The 23,161-nt window shown below is 44.8% G+C and overlaps 1 protein-coding gene across 4 annotated transcripts; it reads right to left on the reverse strand.

Annotated features, from left to right (window-relative positions):
• Positions 1-3,702: 3,702 nt before the first annotated feature.
• Positions 3,703-21,231, reverse strand: WBP11 (WW domain binding protein 11). 4 transcript variants are annotated; one of them, XM_043545026.1, is made up of 13 exons: positions 21,037-21,163; positions 20,343-20,398; positions 18,016-18,136; positions 17,362-17,393; positions 15,459-15,552; positions 14,736-14,932; positions 12,455-12,588; positions 11,431-11,630; positions 9,768-9,959; positions 8,974-9,075; positions 7,896-8,207; positions 5,696-5,878; positions 3,703-4,844 (listed from the first exon to the last, which is right to left on the reverse strand). In XM_043545026.1, the coding sequence occupies exons 3-13, from the start codon at positions 18,077-18,079 to the stop codon at positions 4,426-4,428; spliced, it is 1,929 nt and encodes a 642-aa protein (XP_043400961.1). In that variant the 5' UTR covers positions 18,080-18,136; positions 20,343-20,398; positions 21,037-21,163; the 3' UTR covers positions 3,703-4,425. The 4 variants fall into 4 exon arrangements, with proteins under 4 accessions (XP_043400961.1, XP_043400951.1, XP_007064091.1 ...); XM_043545016.1 differs by having other exon boundaries at positions 20,810-21,126; XM_007064029.4 differs by lacking the exon at positions 20,343-20,398 and having other exon boundaries at positions 20,810-21,231.
• Between the last annotated feature and the right edge of the window lie 1,930 nt (positions 21,232-23,161).

The raw sequence follows: 23,161 nt of genomic DNA on the forward strand, positions 1-23,161 counted from the left end.
TGAAGAGCCTCATGTGGCTCCGGAGCCACAGGTTAGCCATCCCTGGTCTGTAGCCTGAGAAAGGATCCCAGACTTGTAGGCGGGAGGGGGGCTTGGATGACTCACACCGGGAAGCAGCATAGATGTTGATTAGTACATTTCAGGTGTGAGTTTTCTTTACCGATCATAAAAAGTAGGGTAGAAAAAGACAATACATTGTCACTGAGGCTTTAACCAAGTACAGAGCAGCGGAGCAAACTTGCCTGTTTGTAGACTCTATAGTTAGAGTAGAAGAATGAGAACAAGATTTTCAAGAGTGACTAGTACTTTTGGGTGTCCAACTCAAGTCACCCTAATGGGGGGGGGTGTGATTTTAAGGAAATGTATTTGAGTATCAGCCTTCCAAAAAGCCCAGTTAAACCATCTCAAGATGGGTACCCATTAATTTGGGAATCAGTATTTATTCCCTAAAATCTTGGTCTGGGTGTGTTAGTCTACAAATTTAAAGCATACGTAGTGAGATCTGTTCCTTTTGAGTGATTGTGCAGAAGCAGCTGTTGGAGAAGAGGAACTTATCAAATTGAAATTTTATACTAAATTATAAATATTCAGTGTTTGGCATGTTAATGTTCACCTTCTGAAGTTTTTTGTGTTTTTTTAAATAATTTTAATAAACCTTTATAATGATATAGAAATAACCATCTTGCAAATGACCATGTGAATTGAAGCACTAAGTCTTAATTCAGTGTCCCAGACAAAAACTAAGATGTAGTTAAGTTTGAAAATGTTGTCTATTAAAAACATTATATACACACACACACACACACCAGCTGGAAAGCTCAAGTGGATAATTAATAGCCCTTTGAACCTGACCTCCCCTCCCCCCACCAGTGTCAGTTTATGGCCTACCGGGAAAAAAATTGGGAGGAATATTTAAAAGAATAGAAAACTTGCCTTATAGTGATATTTAGTTAACGAAGAGAAGCTTAAAGGATGACTTGAACCCCTCCATAGCCCTTCCCAAGCCTGTTGGAAAAAGAAGGAAGGCTGGTGTCAGGGTAGCAGCTGACCCTAAAACTTTGCCAAAGTCATCCATAAAATGAGTCCTGTGAGCCAATTCCACACAGATGGGACGAAGGCGAGGAGAAGGAGAAAGGATGATTTGATTACAATCTATAGGTACCTACATGGTGAACAAATACTCAGTAATGGACTCTTCAGCCTAGCAGAGAAAGGTATAACAATCCAATGGCTAGAACTTGAAATTAGACAAATTCAAACTGGAATGACAAAATTTTAACAGTGAAAGTAATTGACCATTGGAACAATTTACCAAGGGTCATGGTGTATTCACCATCACTGAATTTTTAAATCCAGATTAGATTTTTTTTCTAGAGGATCTGCTTTGGGAATTAGGAGGTCAGACTAGATGATCATAATGGTCTCTTCTGGCCTATCAACTATGTCATAGTTAACACCTCATACTAGAAAGTCATGGAAGTCAGAATTAAATCCTAATCTCAATTCTGACCAAATCTCTACTCAATCTCCCACTACTGACTGAAAAAACATAGAGTTGTCAGATTAAATTTAATTTTCTCCAACTAAGGAATAGATTATAAAACTTAGTACAGATTTTAGTTTTATGATTGGCTCATAACCTTTCTACCTATACCAGAGAGAGGGAGTCTGTCTACAGATGAGGAAAATGTAAGCACAAGTTAAAGGCAGATTCTCATAACCTTAGGATCAGAGTTCAAAAAGCCTCAGTAGAGGACACATGACAGTTGTGTGCTAGTGTCTTATAGCTTGTGCAGCATAGAACATAGAGAATGGACAAATAGGAATTTTTCCACATCTTTTCTTCGTATTACTTGAGTATTGCCCTGAGGAAAGAGGAACAGGCAGTAAGCAGCAAAAGGCACAAGTAGGTAGCCCTCCTAAGCATATACACTAGCTGCCCTTTCCCTCAGTGAGTATATGAGATATACTGGTATCTCTAGCAGATGCTTAGAAGAAGGAATCTCCAACCTATTGCTAAAGTGCAGGTGTCTGAATAATATCAGGAATATGAGTGGGTTTAGGACAGTGCAATGTCCAACCCATATTAAAAGGTGGATAGGGTGAACTGGATCACAATGGAACGGTATACTGTCTTTGGACCAAAGGTTGTGGTTGATTCTCTATCACTGGAAATTTTTAAATCAAGATTGGACTTTTAGGGGGGGAAAAAAATCTATAAAATACGCACACTGCAGTTCAACCACAGGTATTGGATTTGAAATAGGATTTAATTCAGGGAAGTCTAACGGTCTGTGTTATGCAGGTCACCTTAGATCAGTGATACTCAAACCTGTGTTTCAAGAGCCAAATTAATGATCCATCATTACCCAAAAGAGTCACAGTAGTGTGAATTCATTGGTTCATTTACTATTTTTTATATATATTATTCTCACAGTGAAATGACTGACCAAGTATTATTTTATCAACTACAATTGATTAATAACATAGTAAAAGCATCCTGATTAATAATTACATCACACTGTGTTTTAATATCATGTGCTGCAAAGAGCAACAGGAGACACATTAAAGAGCCACTTGCAGCTCATGAGCCTCAGTCTGAGGATCACTGCCCTAGACTATCACAGCTGGTCTTCTGGCCTTAAAATCAATGAGACGCTGTGGAGTTTAGACCCCATTTGGTACAGAAAGAAAAGGAGGACTTGTGGCACCTTAGAGACTAACAAATGTATTTGAGTATAAGCTTTCGTGAGCTACACCTCACGTCATCCGATGAAGTGAGCTGTAGCTCACAAAAGCTTATGTTCAAATAAATTTATTAGTCTCTAAGGTGCCACAAGTCCTCCTTTTCTTTTTGCGAATACAGACTAACACGGCTGCTACTCTGAAACCTGACATTTGGTACAGAGACGTTAAGGTACTGGTATCTCTTGAACTCAAGCAGGTGGACTAGAGGAGCAGGAGGCTTGTGTCCATATGGTGGGAGTGTAATGATACACCTGGTTAGTATGTAGATGTGTGCTGGTGGTAGTCTGTAGTTCATAATGGAAAAGGAGATGGAGGAGTATGGTGAATGGAACTAGCAGGGTTTTATAGCCTATAGGTGGAAGGAGAGTTGGCTTATGAAGAAAGGTTAAATTTAGAATCTCAATTGTTAAAAAGTGAGGAAACCCTAATGTTTAACATTTTTAGTGCAATATTCTCAATTTTTACATAATTTAACAGAATTTTTGCTTAGAAGTTTCCTTGTCAGTGAAAGTATTATTCATACTCTTAAATTTGTAAGTTGTTTCTACTTCTAACTTGATATGCTTTCTCATGAGTCTAAGGGACATCCAATGTAATCAAGTATTTTAGGCTTGATGCAAGTTGAAGCTTTGCCAGCATAAACAGAGAAGCTTGTTAACTGTTGCGAGCTCCACATTTTAGGTCTCAAAATAACATGTTCCACCCGCAAAGGTTGATTATAAATTACAAGTGAGGGTTATAAATGATACAGTGAAATACAGGTGTTGACAGATACAGTTTCAGTATGTTTGCTCACAACTTCATAAAGCATTTTTTTAAAAGATAGTACTTAATTCAAAATCTAGCCAGGTGCTTCTTCCATGAAGTTCAGTGCAATAATCCCTCCCCAGGAGCTATGCACAGCCTTTCCCCTAACTGCATTAATACAGATACCAGATCACAAGAAGACAAGTGTTTTAGTACATCAAACATTTATTGTTTTCATGAGACACACTGAAGTCTTCCCTGTCAGCAGGAAGCCAACAAGTTGACTCTGGAGGGGACAGGGTGCAAAACTCCCATAAAGTATATGCAGCAAAATACCTTTTTGATAACCCCCTTGCAGGAAGTGATCAATCAATCTCACTGCAACTAAAAACACAGTATTACAAAATATTTACAAAAGACAACCAAAATGGAACATAAAAACTTAATGACCAGGTGTGTGTATGAAATGTTGCCAACGTATTTCCAGTACCTCAGGAGTTTATTCTAGCACCCTACCCAAAGCATTCAGAGGGTGAAAAGGTTCCAGTGGGAGTGCCAGACACACTCGTCTTTCAGTACTAGTGTCCCGCAAAATAGAAGACCGACCCAAGAAAGGTTCCATCATAGTGTCATTTCTGGATTTTAGTCTCCTCCCACAAAGAGGACAGAAGTGGCAATTCTGGCTCTGAAAGGAAGGCCCCCACCAGAACCTGACTGCAATGGTCTCTATTCTGAGCCTGTTGGTAAGTTAACCTGTGGGTAGGTGGAATATTCTATCACGCAACCCCCCTCCCCACACACACACTGAAGATGGGGCAGGGGGGTGGTCTCCTTCAGTAACTGGGTCTACTACAGGAAATACACCTCCCCACCATACAGTAGTCTGATTTGAGCTCAGCAGGTAGGAGGGCTGACCGGGATGAGGATACGTCACAGTAGCCCCTCCATTTCCTTCATGAAGGCTTCATACACATCATCCTTAGTCTGCACAGAGACAGGGGCAGAGGAGCCAACCTTAGGGGTTGCTTTGGTTAATTGGAGAGCAGGCTCATCATCGTGTTTTCTCTGGGAGACGGCAGAAGCCCCCTTATTCTCACGTCGCACTCGCAGGGCAGTGGGCACAAAGCGGGTGATCTCTGCTTTGGGGTTGGTAATTTGCGGCTTGGCACTGATTGTGGCTGTGGCTTTCTTCTCAATGGTAGCTCCACTGGTGTCATCCGCCTTGGGGCGCTGGATCAGACTGGGTGGGGCACTCAGCACTCCTGGGTTTGGAATGGGAGCCGGCGGGAAAAGCCCTGGTGGAGGCACCAGAGGTGGACGCAACATGCCTGGACGAGGAGGAGGGATACCTGTGGACGGAGGGACAGAAAGTTTGAGAAAGCGGAAACAGCACTTGGAAACAATCCAGAGAAAGCTCGTAACTTGGAGGCAGGTCCCCCGAGTTAGAAGGTAATCTTACAGAAGGTAATCTTACAAATTGTTTTCAAGCCCCTCAGCATCAGATTGTTCTCCATCAGGAAGAATGTGCACACACATTTAGGAAATTCTAGACAGGCACTGTGGCTTTGTATGGAGGTTAAGGCCCCTGTGTATTCCCCTCCCTTGAATTGCTATATATATCCAGTGCTAGAGCACAATGGACAACCTCCCATCATGTGTATAAGAATTTCAGAACTATCAGCAGCATGTGACCAGTGGGGCGTAAATAGTCCCTGCTTCAGGAGTGGACAGCTGCAGGGACTGTCCTTTTGTTCTGTGTTTGTACATAGCCTAGCACAATGTGGTCCTGGTCTATGACTGGGGCTCCTAGGCCCCAAGAAAATACAAATAATAATGTGAATTCTAACAGGGAGGTCAACACAAGAGGCAATCTGGAACAGATCTGTGATATAGTACAATGAAAACAAATTCTGACATAACGGGAATTCAGACCTCCAGGTACAAGAACAGCAGGGACTTAGTCATTGTCGTTAAACAGAAAGTAACAACTCCAAGGGACCTGCAATGGAGGGGAACAGGTTACGCCACCCAATGCCGTGCTTGTAGTAATGTAGCCTGAACGTAGGCACATAAGTAGCATGGGATTGTCTGAGGCCAGGGTACTGGGGAAGATTGTTTCCCCATACCACATGTACTAACTCAAGCACCAGTGGGAAAGTTTAAAATGAAATACACATAATAAGGAAGCAGAAAAATTTACCTGGTGGTGCTGGAGGTGGCAAACGAGGTGGGGGTCCACGTGGGGGTGGGCCGGGTGGCAGACCTGGAGGTGGGCCTGGTGGAGGACCAGGGGGCCGACCAGGAGGAGGTCCTGGTGGTAAGAGTCGTGGTAAAGGCCCACGCAGACCTGGCAATCCTGGAGGTCTCAGGAATGGAGGAGCCCCTGAAAATATACACACAAAACAAAGGCAACTTAACTCATGGGCGGAAAAACATTGCATCATGTAATATCAAACAGCACCTGATTAAGGGGAGCGGTCTCCAATATCAGCCAACCCTCTACATAACTGGTCTTCTCGTCTTATGGTTTCTTAACCCCTTATACAAAGGCTATGCCTATACGACGTGTACAGATATTCACGCTTGCTCTCACTGAGCTAGTGAAAGCATAAACAGTAGTGTAGCCATGGTAGCGTAAGTAGCAGAGGAATGGCTGAGCACATATCTACCAGTTTCAGGCAGGTTTGTACTCAGCACAGCTCCTTCCTGCCTCCAATGCCACTACCTACGTTATCACAGCTACACTGCTATTTTCCACTAGCTCGATGAGCGCTAGAACAAACACATATTCATGAGCAGGAGATTCCCACCCCTAACTTGTAATGTAGGCACAGCCACAGACAATGTGGTGTCTTGGCTGTTCAAGCCAAGTCACTTCTCTCTCTTCTCACCACAATCCTCCCTTCTGTTATCTTATTGGAGAGGCTCCAGTGCTGAGCTGTATTCCCAAGAACACAACATGCTGAAGTGATCCTTCCAATGTGCAGGTATTTGAAAGAATCACTTTGACAAGCTGGTCCCTGAACTAGAGTCATCAGAGATTTCCCGTTTGAAAAATGTGTCAAGATTACATTAACGCCTATAATCCTGTCAAAATGACATTACCAGATTTTACCAATGTTTTATCCAGTCTGGTAGTGCCTCTTTGGCAATTGTGAAAGCCAGTTACTTGTGGGGATTTTATGCTTTCTTCTTGATGTAACTGACTGCGCAATATATTAGGATGGAGGGTATTTACTTCCTGATCCCAAGTGGTCAGCTTTTGTCTTGAAGCATAAGAACTAAACCTGGCAGCCTCACGGATCTTAAGGACTGTCACTGAAGAGATCATTGCTCTTATAAAATAAATCACTTTTTGGAAATTTAATGAGTTAATATACTGCAGTATCAAATTCCACAGTTGCGTAAAAAGTGTCCTTTCCTCTATTGTGGCAACATCACAGATTGGCAAAAGAGGAAATCCTATTTCTCCTGTACAGATAGTGTTTACAGAGACATTCAAGTGATCCATATCACACCACATTCCCAAGAAGCTGTATTCTAGTACCCCACTTCCTTTTCATGAGGAATCTGCAGCCCTACCCAGTAGCTGTCTGCGAGACTCTCTCCCCACCATGTGCTGCAGTGACATTTGAGAGAACAGCGAATGAGTCAACAATGCCTAAATTTAAATAACTGAAGATAACGACTTCAATGTAAGACCTTTCACTCTGGAATCTGCTTCCCCCACTGTCCTGGTAGAGTCAGACTTTGTTGATTTCATGGAAAAAGTAAAAGTAGAGGGCTGTTGTGGGTTTGGGGTTTTTTTTGTTTTAGGGAGGGTGAGAAGAGCACAACTGAAGGACATGCCTTATATTTACTTATTAACATCATGTTTGTTATTCATTGTATGTGTGCACAGGAATAGCACTGGGCTCGTGTTATATATTGTTCTAAATATACTAACTCTATCAAAGCCAATATTCTATTTAATGAAATTAGATGGCTAGAGAACAGGTTACAGAGATTTTAATTTTTAGGCTAATTTCTGCAATCCAGTTCAGATAGGTAGTGACCAAATCATTCCTCACTGATCTATGTGAAATAAATTGCTGTCTCCCTCCAGTTGCAGGTAAAATAGGTGCTTACATTGCAAAACCAACATCGGACCAGGCACTAATTGGCCATCTGGCTTACTACTACTGAATAAGAATGGTATCAAATTTCCTTCACATAAGTATGTTTCCCTCTCCAGGTAAGGGTTGAAACACATTCAAAGGACAGTTTAAGGGAAGCCTGCACTGCCACTATAGCTGGTCAGGGAATAACAAGCCAACTCTTGGTCTGCAGGATTGGGATTGGAACCTAACGCCTCTCAGCAGCTGCAAGTTAATTTAAACAAAAATACGCTAAGTGTTCACCTGGTGGAGGACCAGGAGGAAGACCAGTAGGTGGTCCTGGAGGCCTCAGGGGAGGGGCAGGAGGTGGTCCCAGAGGGGGAGGCCCAGTCATGGGCGGTGCCTGTAGCTGAGTTGGAGGAACAGGCTGTGGTGGTGGTTGCTGCTGTTGCTGTGGCTGAGAGGGTGTAGTAGATGATGACCCCGTCTCTGTACGAGACTCCTCCTTGCGTTGCTGCTGTGGTGTCTCTTCAGATTCAGAATCATCTTCATCCTCCTCTTCCTCCTCTTCCGAATATTCCTCCACTTCTCGCCCCTCCTCGGGGATTTCCTGACCTGAAGACACAGAAAAGACAAGATATATTTATAAATACGCACCATAGAAAAACTTGAGATGGAGGATCATCTCCTCCCCCACAAAAAGGTGATGGGGAGGAGGGAAGAAACTGGCCTCATTTAGCTACTATATAAAATAGGTAACGGGAACACAGTACAGCTCTCGCTGGCAGCACTACCATGGAGCACAGAAGGCTGTGCCATAACAACCCCATATTTTCAGGGGTTAACAATTCCTTTTGGGCTGAAATTTCTCTTGCATAACTTCACACAGCTACAGTCTGGGGATTTTTAGGGGGAAACCCGTGGAAAATTGGTTTAGCCCTTTGAATTATACAAAAGTAAAAAACTTTCACATTTTTTTAAAAAAGGTGATTTTATATGAGCAGACAAGTGAAACAGCTGACACAAGTGCAGTTCTTAATGAGGAAGGAAAAACGAGCTCAAGTCTGGAGAGAGACATCTTATTGTAGATGAGGTTATGAGGTTACCTTTATACATCTGAAGCAGCATCTTTTATGGGCATCTTAATCCTGAAAGGCTTTAGAATACTGAGAACATAGTAAAGTTGCCTCAAGAGATATATTACTTAAACAGCAACTCAGTTTTAAGTTCTCCTCACCTCCTTACTCCCCTTAAAAACAAATATTAATGTTTCATTAGTCTAAGTTATCTTCACTAAGGTTGAGAAATGAAGCAAGCAAAAACATTTTTTTTTAAAAAAGCTAAATATTTTGTTTACTAGCTAGGGAATTTACGTTCTCACCTGCCATTCGCAACATCATAGCCTGAAGTGGAGTCAGTTCCTTCATGTTCTTTTTCTTTTTCCGTGACTTCCCAGGCATGTCGGCAAACCGCACACTAAGACCTGCAGAGATAAGCATAGGGAAAAGGGAGAGATCAAATATATACAAGAAAAGTTATTATTTGATGTGGATAGCAAATTAAATATCTTGTGACTCTTTTCAAAATGGTAACATAACATCGGTGTTATTTGCCTTATTACATTCTGCTAACCTAAAATTCCCATCAGTTTCAAATAAATAGTGTTCCTGACTTCCACTCAAATAGCTGAATGGATGGTTGATGCTCTTCTACAGTGAGTGAAGTAGACTGTCTTTGATAAGCCTGAAATTCAGTTATGTATCTTGTACAGTTCTTTTGAAAAGTCTCAAGTCATTAAAGTGTGGTTCTACTCTGACATGGAACTAAAAATTGCATTGTGGAGTTCCTTGTTTCTGACTCAATGCTCCAGGTCAAGTGTGTATATATTCTAACAAAGCAGACAAATTTGAATACTAATGTTGCAACCTCAGCCTGGAATCTCAAATTCCAGCTGGGTGCTTTCTGACTCATTTATCAGCAGTAATAAAAATTCTTTAATAGGAACTTAGGTAATAATTTAGTTAGTTGAGCCAGAACAGAATTCAGTTTGCTCTCCTTTCAGCCTCATGACTACAGAACAAACAGAAATAAGAGTGTCACTTTTCAGGCTATGATGCAGTCCTATTTTCTGTCACTTTTCAGACTATAATGAAGTGGGGTTCCCGCCACACAAACCTGATTTCTTGTCTTCACCCTCCCTTTCATTTTCATTGTCACGATGCAGGAATTCATCGCCTTCGCTGTCTGCATCTGATCTGTCACTATCACTGTCATCACTACTGTCATCATGCCTGTCTTGATCCATGTCCTCAGGATACCCTTCATCTTCACTGGTACTGGAGGCATCATCATCGTGCCCTCGCTGACCTGAGAAGAAGAGAGCAGAATATCAGGAAGCAAAGCACACCAGCATGGAAGAATGAGAATATATGTCATCTTAGGTTTATTTCTATAGTTAAAGAACCCATTCCAAACTCCATTCCAGTGAGGAACGGACATACATTGTCTAGCATTTATCCTTTCAGATCCCTCTCCAAGTGGAGAGTTAACTAGTTCTATTTCTGATAGAAGACAGTAATTTCATTTCGCTATCTAGGAATGGGGAGAAGGGAACAAAAGGAGGGTAAAATAAACTCTACGATGGAGATCTTATTTGAGGTTGTTTTGTTACTAATCCAATCAGCTATCACCATTGCTTTTTTTTTTGGCTACTGAACAATATCTGCACTCTAAAATTCACCAGTTCATTTCCATTTATCCATTTCTACCTTTCTGAATTTCTCTGGTCACTCTACTTTGTGCCTTTTCTAGTCCCCCAAGTCCTAATGTTATGTCTACATAGCACTCCATTATGTGCATAAGCTGATAAACTTAGTTTCACTATGCAATATATGGAGGTCCAGTAGGAATTAAATGAAATTGGAGGGTCTAATTAGTTTAACTTCTGGTGCTACTAATCCTACAGGTGCTAATGAGAAACACTGAGTGGGAATGAAAGAACATGCACAGCTTTTCTGAATGATGCTAGCTGGGGAGATTTTAAAATGCCGGATCCCACAATCTTGCAGCCATCAACCCTGGGGGCAGATTTCTCTCCCATTCAACAATGCACTAGTGTAAAACCAAGTATTTGAAAGTTATAACTTGAAGCTTTGACATTTGATAAGGAAATGTAACTGATGTTAAATTAACTGACATTAAATTATGCAGCATACCAGCACCTCCCAAGAGGTTTAGGAGCATAATCATTTCAATGAAGCATGTTATCTCCAAAACTCAAGGGGCACACATCTGAGACATGAGACTTTTGCTCACAGAAGTCTAAAATGGAAAATTCTCTCTCCCCCAGTAGGATAGTTTTTCAGATGGTTTTGTCTAATCACATGACGGCATTTTCTATCATTTCCCTTAGGAAATTATTCTCTCGTGTATGAGATTTAACTATTAGTAGCAAAGGCTTATTGATATCCAGTCTCATTTCCCCCCTTTATTCAATTTCATTCCATTCCACTTAACTATAACCATCTAGACAGGTTCTTCACTTCAGAGATTCAACACCCTTCAAACACTTGCAAATTTATCTTATCTTAGTTATCATTTGGCCAAGCTTTGTAGTTATTTCAATCTTTCATACAGTAAGAAAATTCTCTGTGAACCTACAGAAACCAGTCTCAGATAATACAAGCCTGCACATTCCTCCCAGTTAAGTCATAATGGCAATGCCAGTGCATACCACATTCACCGTAGCATTATCAGTGGAAGAGCAGACAGAAGTCAAGGTAAATCTCCAGTACAGGGATAACATGAGGACTAGGACAAAGGAGGAGCAGCTTTTTACCTATGTCAGGACTGTAAGAAATCTCTTCCTCTCGCCTCCAAGGGGCCATCTCTAAAGTGAAGCCCACTTTACGGCCATACATCTGTAGGACTTGGGGTGGGGGAGGCCCTGGAGGAGGTCCAGGGGGCTTCCGACCTGGGGGTAACCGTGGAACACCAAGTCCAGGAGGTGGAAGTACAGAAATGGGCCGGACTGGAGGGCTGGATATTAAAAAAAAAAAAGTATAAAGGAGATAAACACAAAAATCTGTCCCAGTTCCTCACAATCACCTTCACAGCAACCATTTAGACAATGATCCAGCTGTTCCTGTCCTAAGTGCTATGAAAATACATTAGAAATTTACAAAAACAGAGTAAGGCATGGTCCTTGCCCAACAAATTTATGAACTGACTCAAAAAAAGGTCACCAATTAAAGGTGGGAGGGTTTGGAGACACTGCTGATGGATATTAGAGTTAAGAAAGCTTTATGGAAGAAATAGGCTTAAAGGAAGACAGAAGGAGAAGAGTAAGGACAAGTGGGAACTGATGCAAACATAGGGGGCAAAATGAAGACACCATGAAGCTGACAAATAAAAGGATGCTAAGTAATCAGTAAGAGGAAAGGGAGAGCAGGAGGACATGAGAGACACAGGCCAGATTAAGAGGTGAAATACAAACTTGAATTTAACACAGCAGAAGACAAGAAGCCTATGAAAGTATTTACGACCAAAAGGGGTATTGCAGTGAGAACAGTGGGAAAAGAGAACTCTAACAATGGAGCTTAAGGTGGACTAATGTGCAAAAGTAGATATGCAGGAAGACCAGACACACTTATCAGAGTCAATATGAGAGATGACCAAGGCACAAAGAAGGGTTTTAACAGCAAAAACAAAGGGGAAATACATACAGAACGAAGGATTCATCACTCCCTCAGAACTTCCAATTCCCCTCTCCCAAACATCACTTCTATCAACAACCCTCTATATCCACCTGCAACGCATGGGTGTTCAGCATTTATTACCCCTCCATGACACTTCCCTCTTACCCATAGGCTGATGTTTTCTTGAGGATAGAAGGTGGTTGAGCCCCAGGTAGGGGGATGTCCTGTATAAGGATGTTGGAGGGGGCATGAGGCATGTCTGGCAGGGGTATACTCTCCACCTCAACGTGTTGTGCATTCTGCAAGAAATACAAACAACAAACAGGTTAATCTCTTAGGAGGCAGAGGGAAGAGGATCACATGCACACTCCTCACTTTATAGAGTATAGAGGGTAAGGAGTCAGTTCCTTCCCTCATAAAAATGGTTATTTACAAGGGTGCCTGTCCAACTGGTATGTCACTCTTTGTCTTAGACCCCTGAATGAACATTTGGAGAAACAGATCACGAGCATAAGATATTAAGGCCTCTTTGGTCAAAGGTAACACACAGAGCTCAGCTAGTGGAAAATATTTCCCCATTCAAATAATCAAAACCTGATCAAGCTTATATTCCTCTTAAGATACTTAGCCCTGGTCTACACAACAGTTAGGTCGACATAAGGCAGTTTATGTCGACCTATGTCAGTGTACACACTGCCACCTTCCTCCCTCCAATGTTAAGTGCCCTCCTACATAGACATAACCGCACCTCCAGGAAAAGCATAAGACTTTAACAGAAGCAGTTAGGACAACATAGTGTCCTTGTAGACCAGTGGTGGGCAAAGGTTTTGGCCCATGGGCCACATCGCGGTTGCAAAACTGTGTGAAGGGCCGGATAGGGAAGGCTGTGCCTCCCCAAACAGCCTGGCCCCCGCCCCCTCCCAATTCCTGCCCCCAACTGCCCCCCTCAAAATCCCCAACCCATCCAACCCCCCCACCCCGCTCCTTGTCCCCTGACCACCCCTCCCCGGGACCCCCACAACTAACCACCCCCTCCAGGACCCCACTCCCTGTCCCCTGACAGCCCTGCCCCCTGACAGGTCCCCCTGGACTTCCACACCTATCCAACCGCCCCTGTTCCCCGTCCCCTGACCACCCCCACTCCCCCCCTCCCGAACCTCCTCCCCATCCAACCGCCCCCCACTCCCTGTCCCAACTGCCCCGCAGGACCCTCTGCCCCTTATCGAACCCCCATATCATGCCGCTCAGAGCAGCAGGAGCTTGCAGCCCCGCCAGAGCCAGCCATGCCACTGCCCTTACCAGCAGGAGCAGCAGGCCAGAGTGCTGGCAGCGTGGCGAACTGAGGCTGCAGGGGAGGGGGGATAGCAGGAGAGGGGCCGGGGGCTAGCCTCCCCGACTGGGAGCTCAGGGACCGAGCAGGACGGTCCTGAGGGCCGGATGTGGCCCGCAGGCCATTGTTTGCCCATCTCTGTTGTAGACACTGTCTTACTTACATCAGCTGTTGGCTGTCATTCTTGTCAATGTCTGGCTCTGTGCTGGAGCCATGAAATTGACAAGATTGTCCTCCCTTCTTCCAGTCAGGCTACCCCCTGGGTCCAGGCTCCCCACTCCCAGCTGAGCCGCTACCCAGGCTCCCTGCTGGGCTGCTCCAGGAGTCCTGACTCCGTGGTCAGAGTCCGGGCAGCTGCCCTGCTTCCAGCAGGGAGCTGATAGCTGAGAGTCAGGGATAGCCAGGCTCCCAACAGGGAACAGAGAACCATTGGGGGAGTGTGGGGCAGCCAGGCACCCGGTGGGGAGCTGCAAATGGAGCTCAGAGCCCGACTCTCAGCTCCCCATACTGCTTTAGGTTGGTGGAAGCGGTCCTGGCGAGGACGCACACCACTGACTGAAGGAGGGTAGTGTGGATATGAAACACCACTGTAATTACTGTGGTGGCTGTAAGTCAACCTAATATAGGTCAACTTAAGTTTTTAGTGTAACATGCCCTTAGTTCCCAAACAAAGATATACTGTAGGCAAGAACACCATGTCCTTCCAGAGTACCTGGGAAGCACTCATTATAGGAAGGATTTATAGTTGACTGGGACAGAGCTTAGGGACTCAGATACTACAGCAGAAACACTTATAAATAAATGCTGAGAGACACGAATTACATGCATACAAACTTAAGAGCGTTTTTAAACAAAATTAGCTTCATTCATGTTCCAAAAGACATATCTCACAAGCCAGGGTATGCAAGATAGTTAGGGCTTCCACTGTAAAACCATTCCAAAACCATCCTTCTCTGTAAATATAGCACATCACAGGGATACTGAGGACATATTGATGATTCATCATGTCCCTGCTAAAGTACTATGCCTGAGGAGGCAGCCAAGGTGCACGGTATGCAGCTTGGTGAAAATACTCAACATGGCAGGGATTGAGGACCAAGTATGCAACAATGTTACCTTGACAGCATCGAAGTATTGGCTGAGCTGCGATCTCTTCTGCTCATACTCCACTTCCAGCTTGCGCAGTTCTTTGTAGATGTCAGGATTCTCCTTCTCGTAGAGCCGCAGAATTCGCTCAAAGGTCTCACGCAGCTTCTTACGCTTGTCCTTCAGCACCTTCTCATTAAGTTGTGGCTGCTGTACTGGGTTAAACTCTGATCCGGGAGAGTAGGACCAAGGCAACAAACAATTCCAAAAAGGAAATTATAGGGGAGACTTGCAACAGAAGCCATGATTACCCAACTGCATATACTGCACACATGTTCAATATAGCAACCTCTGGAGACAATGACAGTGACTATCTGAATCAGCTTTCCATCAGGTCTCCAGAGCCTTAAGGGGGTTGTCTCCTTTTTCACAGCAATTAGAGACAATATGTCTATCCTTCTGTCTTAAAAAGGAATGTCTAGCCATCCAAAATTCTCCAATATCCAATTACCTTGAAAAAGTTCATCATCTATTCCCGTTCCAAGAACCATTTACCCACTTTCCTTCTCCAATCCTTCTAACAAGCAAAAGCCAGTATTTGGTAAAGTTTCTGCAGTTACAACCCACGTAGTCCCTCCATTAACCCCTAAACCCATCTTGTCCCATCTCTCAATTCTCACCTCCCATCTTATCAGATCCTTCCATCTCTCCTCTCATTCTAAATGCAAGTCCCTCCAGATGGTACCCACTCACCCATCTCATCCAATTTTTCCATGTCCCGAATGATCTGTTTGGGATCTTTCATCTTAAGTACAGCTGCTCGTACCATCATCCGCTGCTTCTTGTTCTGAGAAGGTCAGAGAATAAAGAATTAGGAATAGTGCTGCTGTTCTAGGATAAACTGGGGAACAGATATAATCTATGGTATCACACATTTCTCTTTGTAGTTCAGGTTTCTGGGACTTCTAAATGTGTTCAAAGAACTCCCCCAGGAAAGAGAAATAAATTCATCCGTTCTTTTCAAAGTGCTTTACAAATGTTAATCACTCCACACCATCCTATAAGGTCCATTTTAAAAGTGAGTTAAGCAGTGGCTCTGAATCTTTCCAGACTACTGTACCCCTTTCAGGAATCTGATGTGTCTTGCATACCCCCAAGTTTCACCTCACTTAAAAACTACTTGCTTAGAAAATCAGACATAAAAATACAAGTGTCACAGCACATTATTACTGAAAAATTGCTGACTTTCCCATTTTTACCATATAATTATAAAATAAATCAACTGGAATCTAAATATCGTACTTACATTTCAGTGCAATATAAACAAGTCATTGTCTGTTATGAAATTTTAGTTTGTACTGACTTTGCTAGTGCTTTTTATGTAGCCTGTTGTAAAACTAAGCAAATATCTAGATGAGTTGATGTACCCCCGGAAGACCTCTGTGTACCCCCAAGGGTACACATACCCCTGGTTGAGAACCATTGAATCACAGAATATCAGGGTTGGAAGGGACCTCAGGAGGTCATCTAGTCCAACCCCCTGCTCAAAGGAGGACCAATCCCCAACTAAATCATCCCAGCCAGGGCTTTGTCAAGCCTGACCTTAAAAACCTCAAAGGAAGGAGATTCCACCACCTCCCTAGGTAACGCATTCCAGTGCTTCACCACCCTACTAATGAAAAAGTTTTTCCTAATATCCAACTTAAACTTCCCTCACTGCAACTTGAGACCATTACTCCTTGTTTTGTCATCTGGTACCACCAAGAAAAGTCTAGCTCCATCCTCTTTGGAACCCCCTTTCACGTAGTTGAAAGCAGCTATCAAATCCCCCCTCATTCGTCTCTTCTGCTGACTAAATAATCCCAGTTCCCTCAGCCTCTCCTCATAAGTCATGCACTCCAGCCCCCTAATAATTTTTGTTGCCCTCCACAGGACTCTTTCAAATTTTTCCGCATCCTTCTTGTAGCGTGGGGCCCAAAACTGGACACAGTACTCCAGATGAGGCCTCACTAATGCCAAATAGAGGGGAATGATCACGTCCCTCGATCTGCTGGCAATGCTCCTACTTATACAGCCCCAAAATGCCGTTAGCCTTCTTGGCAACAAGGGTACACTGTTTACTTATATCCAGCTTCTCGTCCACTGTAACCCCTAGGTCCTTTTCTGCAGAACTGCTGCCTAGCCACTCAGTCCCTTGTCTTTTAACAGTGCATGGGATTCTTCCATCCTAAGTGCAGGACCCTGCACTTTTCCTTGTTGAACCTCATCAGATTTCTTTTGGCCCAATCCTCTAATTTGTCTGGGTCCCTCTGTATCCTATCCCTACCCTCCAGCATATCTACCACTCCTCCCAGTTTAGTGCCATCTGTAAACTTGCTGAGGGTACAATCCACACCATCTTCCAGATCACTAATGAAGGTATTAAACAAAACCGGCCCCAGGACCAACCCTTGGGGCACTCCACTTGATATCGGCTGCAACATTCCTTTAAATTAATTGGTCAGACAACATTTTCCACAGAAAGAAAGTGACTCCTGAGGAGCCAACCATAAAGTCTGGATTCTACCTATTGTCTCAAGCCCATAACAGTTGGGAATGTGATGCATATTAGAATGGTGTTAGCCAGGTGTTCTTAAGGATGGTAATAGCGTCTTACCTTCTTCAGCTCCCTCTTCCGGGCCTCCTTTCCTGCAGAGGAGAGAAATGACTACTGGAGTCCTGTTTCTTAACAGCTTGTGATCAAAAAGCCAAATTTTATCCACCCCCACTTTTACAGTCTTGGATATTCGATTAGAAACAATCATATTTCATACCCATTACAGAAGAAAGACGGTGACAGATGGCCATGCTGGCAACCCCACTCCTCCAAAAGCAGAGATATTTCTATACACACCCACCTAATCGATGTAACAAGTTCTGGACTAAGCAGTCTTTTTGAAACAAGACTGTATGAATTTAATGCTCACTAAATGATTAACACCTTAGAAACTGAAATATTCTATGTACAGAATAGAAACAACTTTTTTAAAAAAAAATCTACATTTTCGACAAACTTAAAACATTGCTAATAATAACCAGCTGAAGTATTTGATAGTGAGAGTTGATCTTTTTGCTTGTTTCTAGATGCTTATCTGACCATCAGAATCTTAGTAATTACATTAATACAGGAGGAATAGATCTGTGTAGTCGTTTCTTCCTCTAACTACACAATGCTTGTGGAATCTGACCTGACTCCCAACCAGCTTTCATTCCCATCTTTATCTCAGATGAATTAACCACGCTTACAACAAGAAATTTAGTGGATACTTACGGGCCTGGTCTGTAGGGTTCATGAACTTCCCACTCTTGGTGGAGGATGTTGATCTCCGCCCCATTTTGACCAATTTTTTTTATTGCTTCTTTAAACCAAGGGAAAAAAAAAAAAAAGACACCTGAAAAAGAAAAAGCCACATCACACGCCATATGTAGTAGTCCGCATACTCCAATTCCTCCTCTTCCCCCCGCATTAGTGCTTGTTTTCCCAGAAACTCAAATGTCTATCGCCTCCCTAAATCCCAGCTCTCAAGAATGTACAGAATGCCACTGCAAACTCAGGCAAACATACAAAGCTGCACAAACACACCATTTTGTCAGCAAATGACTACTGCATCTCATTCATTTCAATAAGCAAATGAAAAGTATAATGTATTTACTAGGGTTTTGCACACTTTGTTGCTTCTGTAATCAGAGTAGAGCCCTGCAGCTCAATCTAAGCCCAACACAACTACAAGTGTCAGGCCCAGGTCGGGTGTGAAAACAACCAGACCCTCTTGGGCTCATGTCTGCTCTGCAATGGGGTCAGCACAGCAGCGGCTGCATGCTCTGCTCCTGGTGGCCACCACCACCTCGCTGCACTGTGTGAACTGCAAAGTGAGCACGCTGAAGAGTCCAAGTGCCTGTCACTCTGCAGCTCACACACTGCAGCAGGATGGCCCACAGCTGCTGCAGCTCCAACAGCATGGGCAGGAGGAGAACAGCAGGGCTGATTCAGGTTTGGGGACGAATGTCAGGGTTGGGTTGGAAAATTACTCAATCCTCTAGGGCTTGGTCAGCTGGGTTCAGGCAGTAGGCCTGAGCAGACTTGTAGGGCAGAGCTCATTGCAAACACCATGGGCTCCTTGCATTCCTCCCTCTCCCCTTGTACCAACTTCTTGTATGCCATCATCTCATCCCTTTCTATTTCAGGGACTCCCTGAAACACTCCCAACCTCATGACAGGATCTCCAAGTGCCGTCCAATCCTCCCACTGCAGGGTTCTCCATTCTCCCCCTCACCAGGGGTTCAGTGTGATCTCCCATTTCACCCCCATGCCAGGAGTTCTGTGTCCCACATTCCCCCTTCCCTCATAACAGGGTTCCCCCTTCTTTGCACAGTTCTTCTCCACTGGCCTACATGCCATGGCTCTGTGTCTCCCTACTCTCCCCCCCTTATTACTGCTCTTCTTCCTGTCTGGGAGATAAATCACTCAGGATGTCAACATCAAATTCTATTGGGAGGATGGACAGAGAAGAGATGGCGTATTGTTATGTTGCAAGGTGTTAGCTTCATCGACGAGTTATTTAATCTGTAAACAACTACAAAGGTACCTGAAGCTGTGGGCAGCTCTGCTAAATCAATGGCAGAATCTCTGTATGTCCCCCTTCCTCAAAATCAATAGTATTCTTCTGCCCACTGATATCTAGAACATTTCTTGAAATTTTAGAATTGATCCGATGTTCAAAAGTTAGTGTGTTCCATTAAACAACTATCCAAATGGAAACATGACATCCAGTTGAATCTAAGGCTGCACAAGCTCTGTGGTCCTGCTGCAGCCTACCACGTATACATCTCTGTACACTCTTTCCATACATCCCATACCAATCACTTCTCTATCACAAGGATACAAGTTTATCATCTGCTCTCCTTTACGTGAAGAGTCTAAAAAATGTGCACTGTTGAACATCTGGATTTAGAATTTTTCTTCATAAATCGTGTCTCTAGTACAAAGTGTGAAGATCTGTCATCATACTAACCTTTCCTCTTTTTATGCAAGTGCTCTAATTTGATTATCTGGACTATAAAGTTTGGATATGAAGACATGCTAGCTTGTGTCTAATGAAACTTCGAATCATCTGCCATGTAATGATAATTATAATCAAATGATTGCCTTTAAGGTACTGAGCAGTGCACTAATGTGGCATTAGGTGCCCTGAGTATGTGAGCAAATTGGACCCTTACTGAAGAGCTACGAATGATTGCATTCAATATACTGGTTAATTCAGCATTTGTAAAATGCTTTTATCTGTACCGTCTGGTTATAAAGCGCCATAACAGCCATGCTTACAACTAAAGCAGTCTAGATTGTGTGTTCACTGATAAAATAAGCCATCTCTTATGGACAGTTAAGGCAGCACGAGTTTGATTTCTCAGACCATTCTTTCTCTAGCCAGGAACGCTACAGGGCAGGGAATTAACAGATTTATCTCTCTCACATAAGGGTCCCAAACTCTGCATTTCTCAGGTATGTAATACTGAGATCGCCTCCCCCACCATCCGCTTCGAAAACCCTGAGGACACCAGACTCTCGGGCCATTAACATGTTGGTAGCCGTAACCCCACCTTGTCTCGATATAGGACAGCTGGGTACGAGCCCCCTCCCTGTACAGGCTCCAGGCCTGCAAGACATGAGGTCCGAGCCAACAGTGAGCCTGAGACACAGATGCGGCTGGGAACAAGCCCTTACTCTGCTGACCACAACCGGCTTCATGCCGATACCTGCCCCCTCCCTAGCTACCCCGCTCCCACCGCCTGAAAACTTCCCCGGCATTGCAGCTCCTTCCCCCAGAGCTGCCGGCCTGGGCCGGGCCTGTGTGCGCCTGGGGGCCGGCAAAACCCCGTCTCCTACAGCTCCGCGATAACACACCCCTCCCCCTCTCTCCCCCGGGGCCCGGCAAGCCCCTGGGCTGCTCCTCTCCCCCGAGAGGGGGAGGGGGGAAAGACGAGGGCAGAGAAGCAGCCCAGGGACACGCAGGAGCACCGCGAGCGGTCGGTCAGTCTCCCACCCTGCTCTGCTCTGCTCCTCTCACCCCTCTGAAGGGCGGGAGCCGAGCTCCTCTGCCTCGCTGCGGGACGGCGGTTTCTACGCTGTACCCCCGGCTCCTCGCCTCTTCGGCATCGCCGCCATCTTGAATGGTCGCGGGCGGGACGCGCGCGCCACTTCCGCCCCGGAACCACCGGTTGGGCGCGAGAGCCTTAGAAGTGCCGGAAATCGGCCGCCGGAGCGTCGCCCTCCCCGGGCCGCTCTGGAACAGACCTCCTCAGGCTCGATGGTGCGGCGGCAGGAGGGAAGCGGGCTCTGCCGACCATTAGCCCAGTCGCCCGAGAGGGGGGTCACGTGAGGCTGCGGTGGGAGGGGGCGGTAACAGCGGAGGAGGGGGCGTGTCCCAGCTCTGGGCACGCCGCGAGGCTGCGCGGGCCGGCAGGCGCTGACGGGCTGGGGGCGGGGCTGCTTATGCCCCGCCTCCGGCTCCCGGAGTTACCAGGCTGCGTGACCTTCTCTGAGCTCCCCTCGCCCCGTGCCCCGCCCCTCATGCTGTCACCCGCCCTGCTCGCCGCCTCGGTCTCGCGCAGCTCCTGCCCCCAGGCTGTGCTCGGTGCCCTGGTTAGGAGCCTTTGCCCTGCACCGCCTCTCCTGTTTTCCCAGCGCGTGAGCCCGGGCTTCGCTGAGTCCTCTGCTTCTCTGGCCCTTCGCACCAGGGGAAAGTGCTTTTGGTTTAACCCAGCCAGCCCCAGCTTCGGTGTAGACACGGGCTGCGCCGATAGGAGGCGTTCTCCTGCCAGCGTAGTTAATCCAGCTCCGGAGACGCTAGGTCCAGGGAAGAATTGTTCCATCGACCTAGGGCTGTGTACAGGGGGCTGTGGATTTTCACTCCCCTGAGTGACACATCTGGGTCAACCTAACCTTTTAGTGCAGACCAGGCCTAAATTGCAGGCACCAAGTAGGCCTCCTGCTGGTTTCCTCCGCTTCTAATTTCTCCCTTCTTTGCTCCTACCGCCTAATACGTCCTGCCCATTCCAGGCCAGCACTTCCAGTGCCCACATGTGCTGGTTTCCCTCTCTTGCCCCTGATGCAGGCTAAATGTAGCTACATGTCATATTACCAACTCCACCCAGTCAAGAATCATGAGTCAGTTCTCCCACACACCCCCAAAAATCTTGAGATTGGTTTAAAATATAAAATGTTGGGTTCTTTTTATTTGCCTTATAGTTTTTGAACTTTATGCTGCACTTAAATAACTTTTTCATCCTTTCCTCCGAAGCCATGAGCACTAAAGCCTTCTTTGTTTTAAAGCTGAAATTCTTACATAATTACACATTTTCAGGAGCTGGGACTTTAAGAAAAACACCAAATGTTACAAGACTTGGCAGTACTGTTATATGGCAGGATGCTTTAAATGCCAGTAGCCACTTGTACCCTGATCTGCTCTCATCTTTGCTGCTAATAGGGAAGCTGAACTAATAGCAACATGGGGAAAATTTTATCAAAAAATAAAATCCTAGTGGGTTACAACTATAATCGCCATCCTTTTTTTTTTTTTCCCCAGTCCTTCCACAGGTACTTCCAGTCTCTGTCATATGCCCTTTGTCCCTTCTTCATTCTCTCCCAATGACTTTTCCTTCCTTCCTCTCCATCCAGGGTTAGGTTGACCTAACTACTGTGGTCAGGGCACACATTTTTTCACAGCCCAAAAAAACATTAAGTTTTAGTAAGGGGCCAACAGTCCCCTTACAAATAAAAATAACCACCCAAATTATACTTTTGTTGGATTTAGAAAGAAGAATTTGGTAAATGTCTGGGCTAATTTACAGTTGACTTTAGCCTGTTTCAAGGTAAAGCACAAGGTTCCTCCTGTCTGGTTTATCTGCATATACCTCTGTGAGGTAGCTGCCTCATCTGGATCATGCAGGACTGCTGACCTGCCACAAGCCTCTGTGAGGTCACTGCCCCCATGCTCCGTATTCTGTGGGACAGCTTGCCTGCCACAACCTCTGACAGGAGTATTTCACCGAGATGAGCACCCTCTTCTCCCTTCTCCTTCCCCAGTGGATTTGTCTTTCCTTCTTTCCCACCGTTGTCAAGGAAATATAGAAAGGTGAATGAAATTTTCTTTGTCTTTACATTTTTATAATTTTTACTGGGGATTTCCTAATGGTTTATGGTGGTTTGTCTCCCGAGATAGATTGCTAGGTGTGTGTCTGTAGGTCCTCCCAATGCCCTTTTGCTGAATGGATCAGACAAACTGAAGTGTACACAACTGCATTGTCTTCTAGGGCTGCAGCCTACAGAAAAAATGAGACCTAGGAAAGGGAAGGACAAGAGAGAAAAGGGAAGAGGGATTTAAAGAGAAGGAGGGGAGATAGAGGGAGAAGAAAAGATT

Source organism: Chelonia mydas, chromosome 1, assembly GCF_015237465.2.
Source record: "Chelonia mydas isolate rCheMyd1 chromosome 1, rCheMyd1.pri.v2, whole genome shotgun sequence".
Lineage (NCBI taxonomy): Eukaryota > Metazoa > Chordata > Testudines > Cheloniidae > Chelonia > Chelonia mydas.

Coding starts and splice junctions, on each gene's coding strand:
- WBP11 (XM_007064029.4), bottom strand. CDS start 18,079: ATGGGGCGGAGATCAACATCCTCCACCAAGAGTGGGAAGTTCATGAAC. Junction 14,933..15,458: donor GGAAAAATTGGATGAGATGG/GTGAGTGGGTAC, acceptor CTCCCGGATCAG/AGTTTAACCCAGTACAGCAG. Junction 8,208..8,973: donor TATGATGTTGCGAATGGCAG/GTGAGAACGTAA, acceptor CTGTGTCTTCAG/GTCAGGAAATCCCCGAGGAG.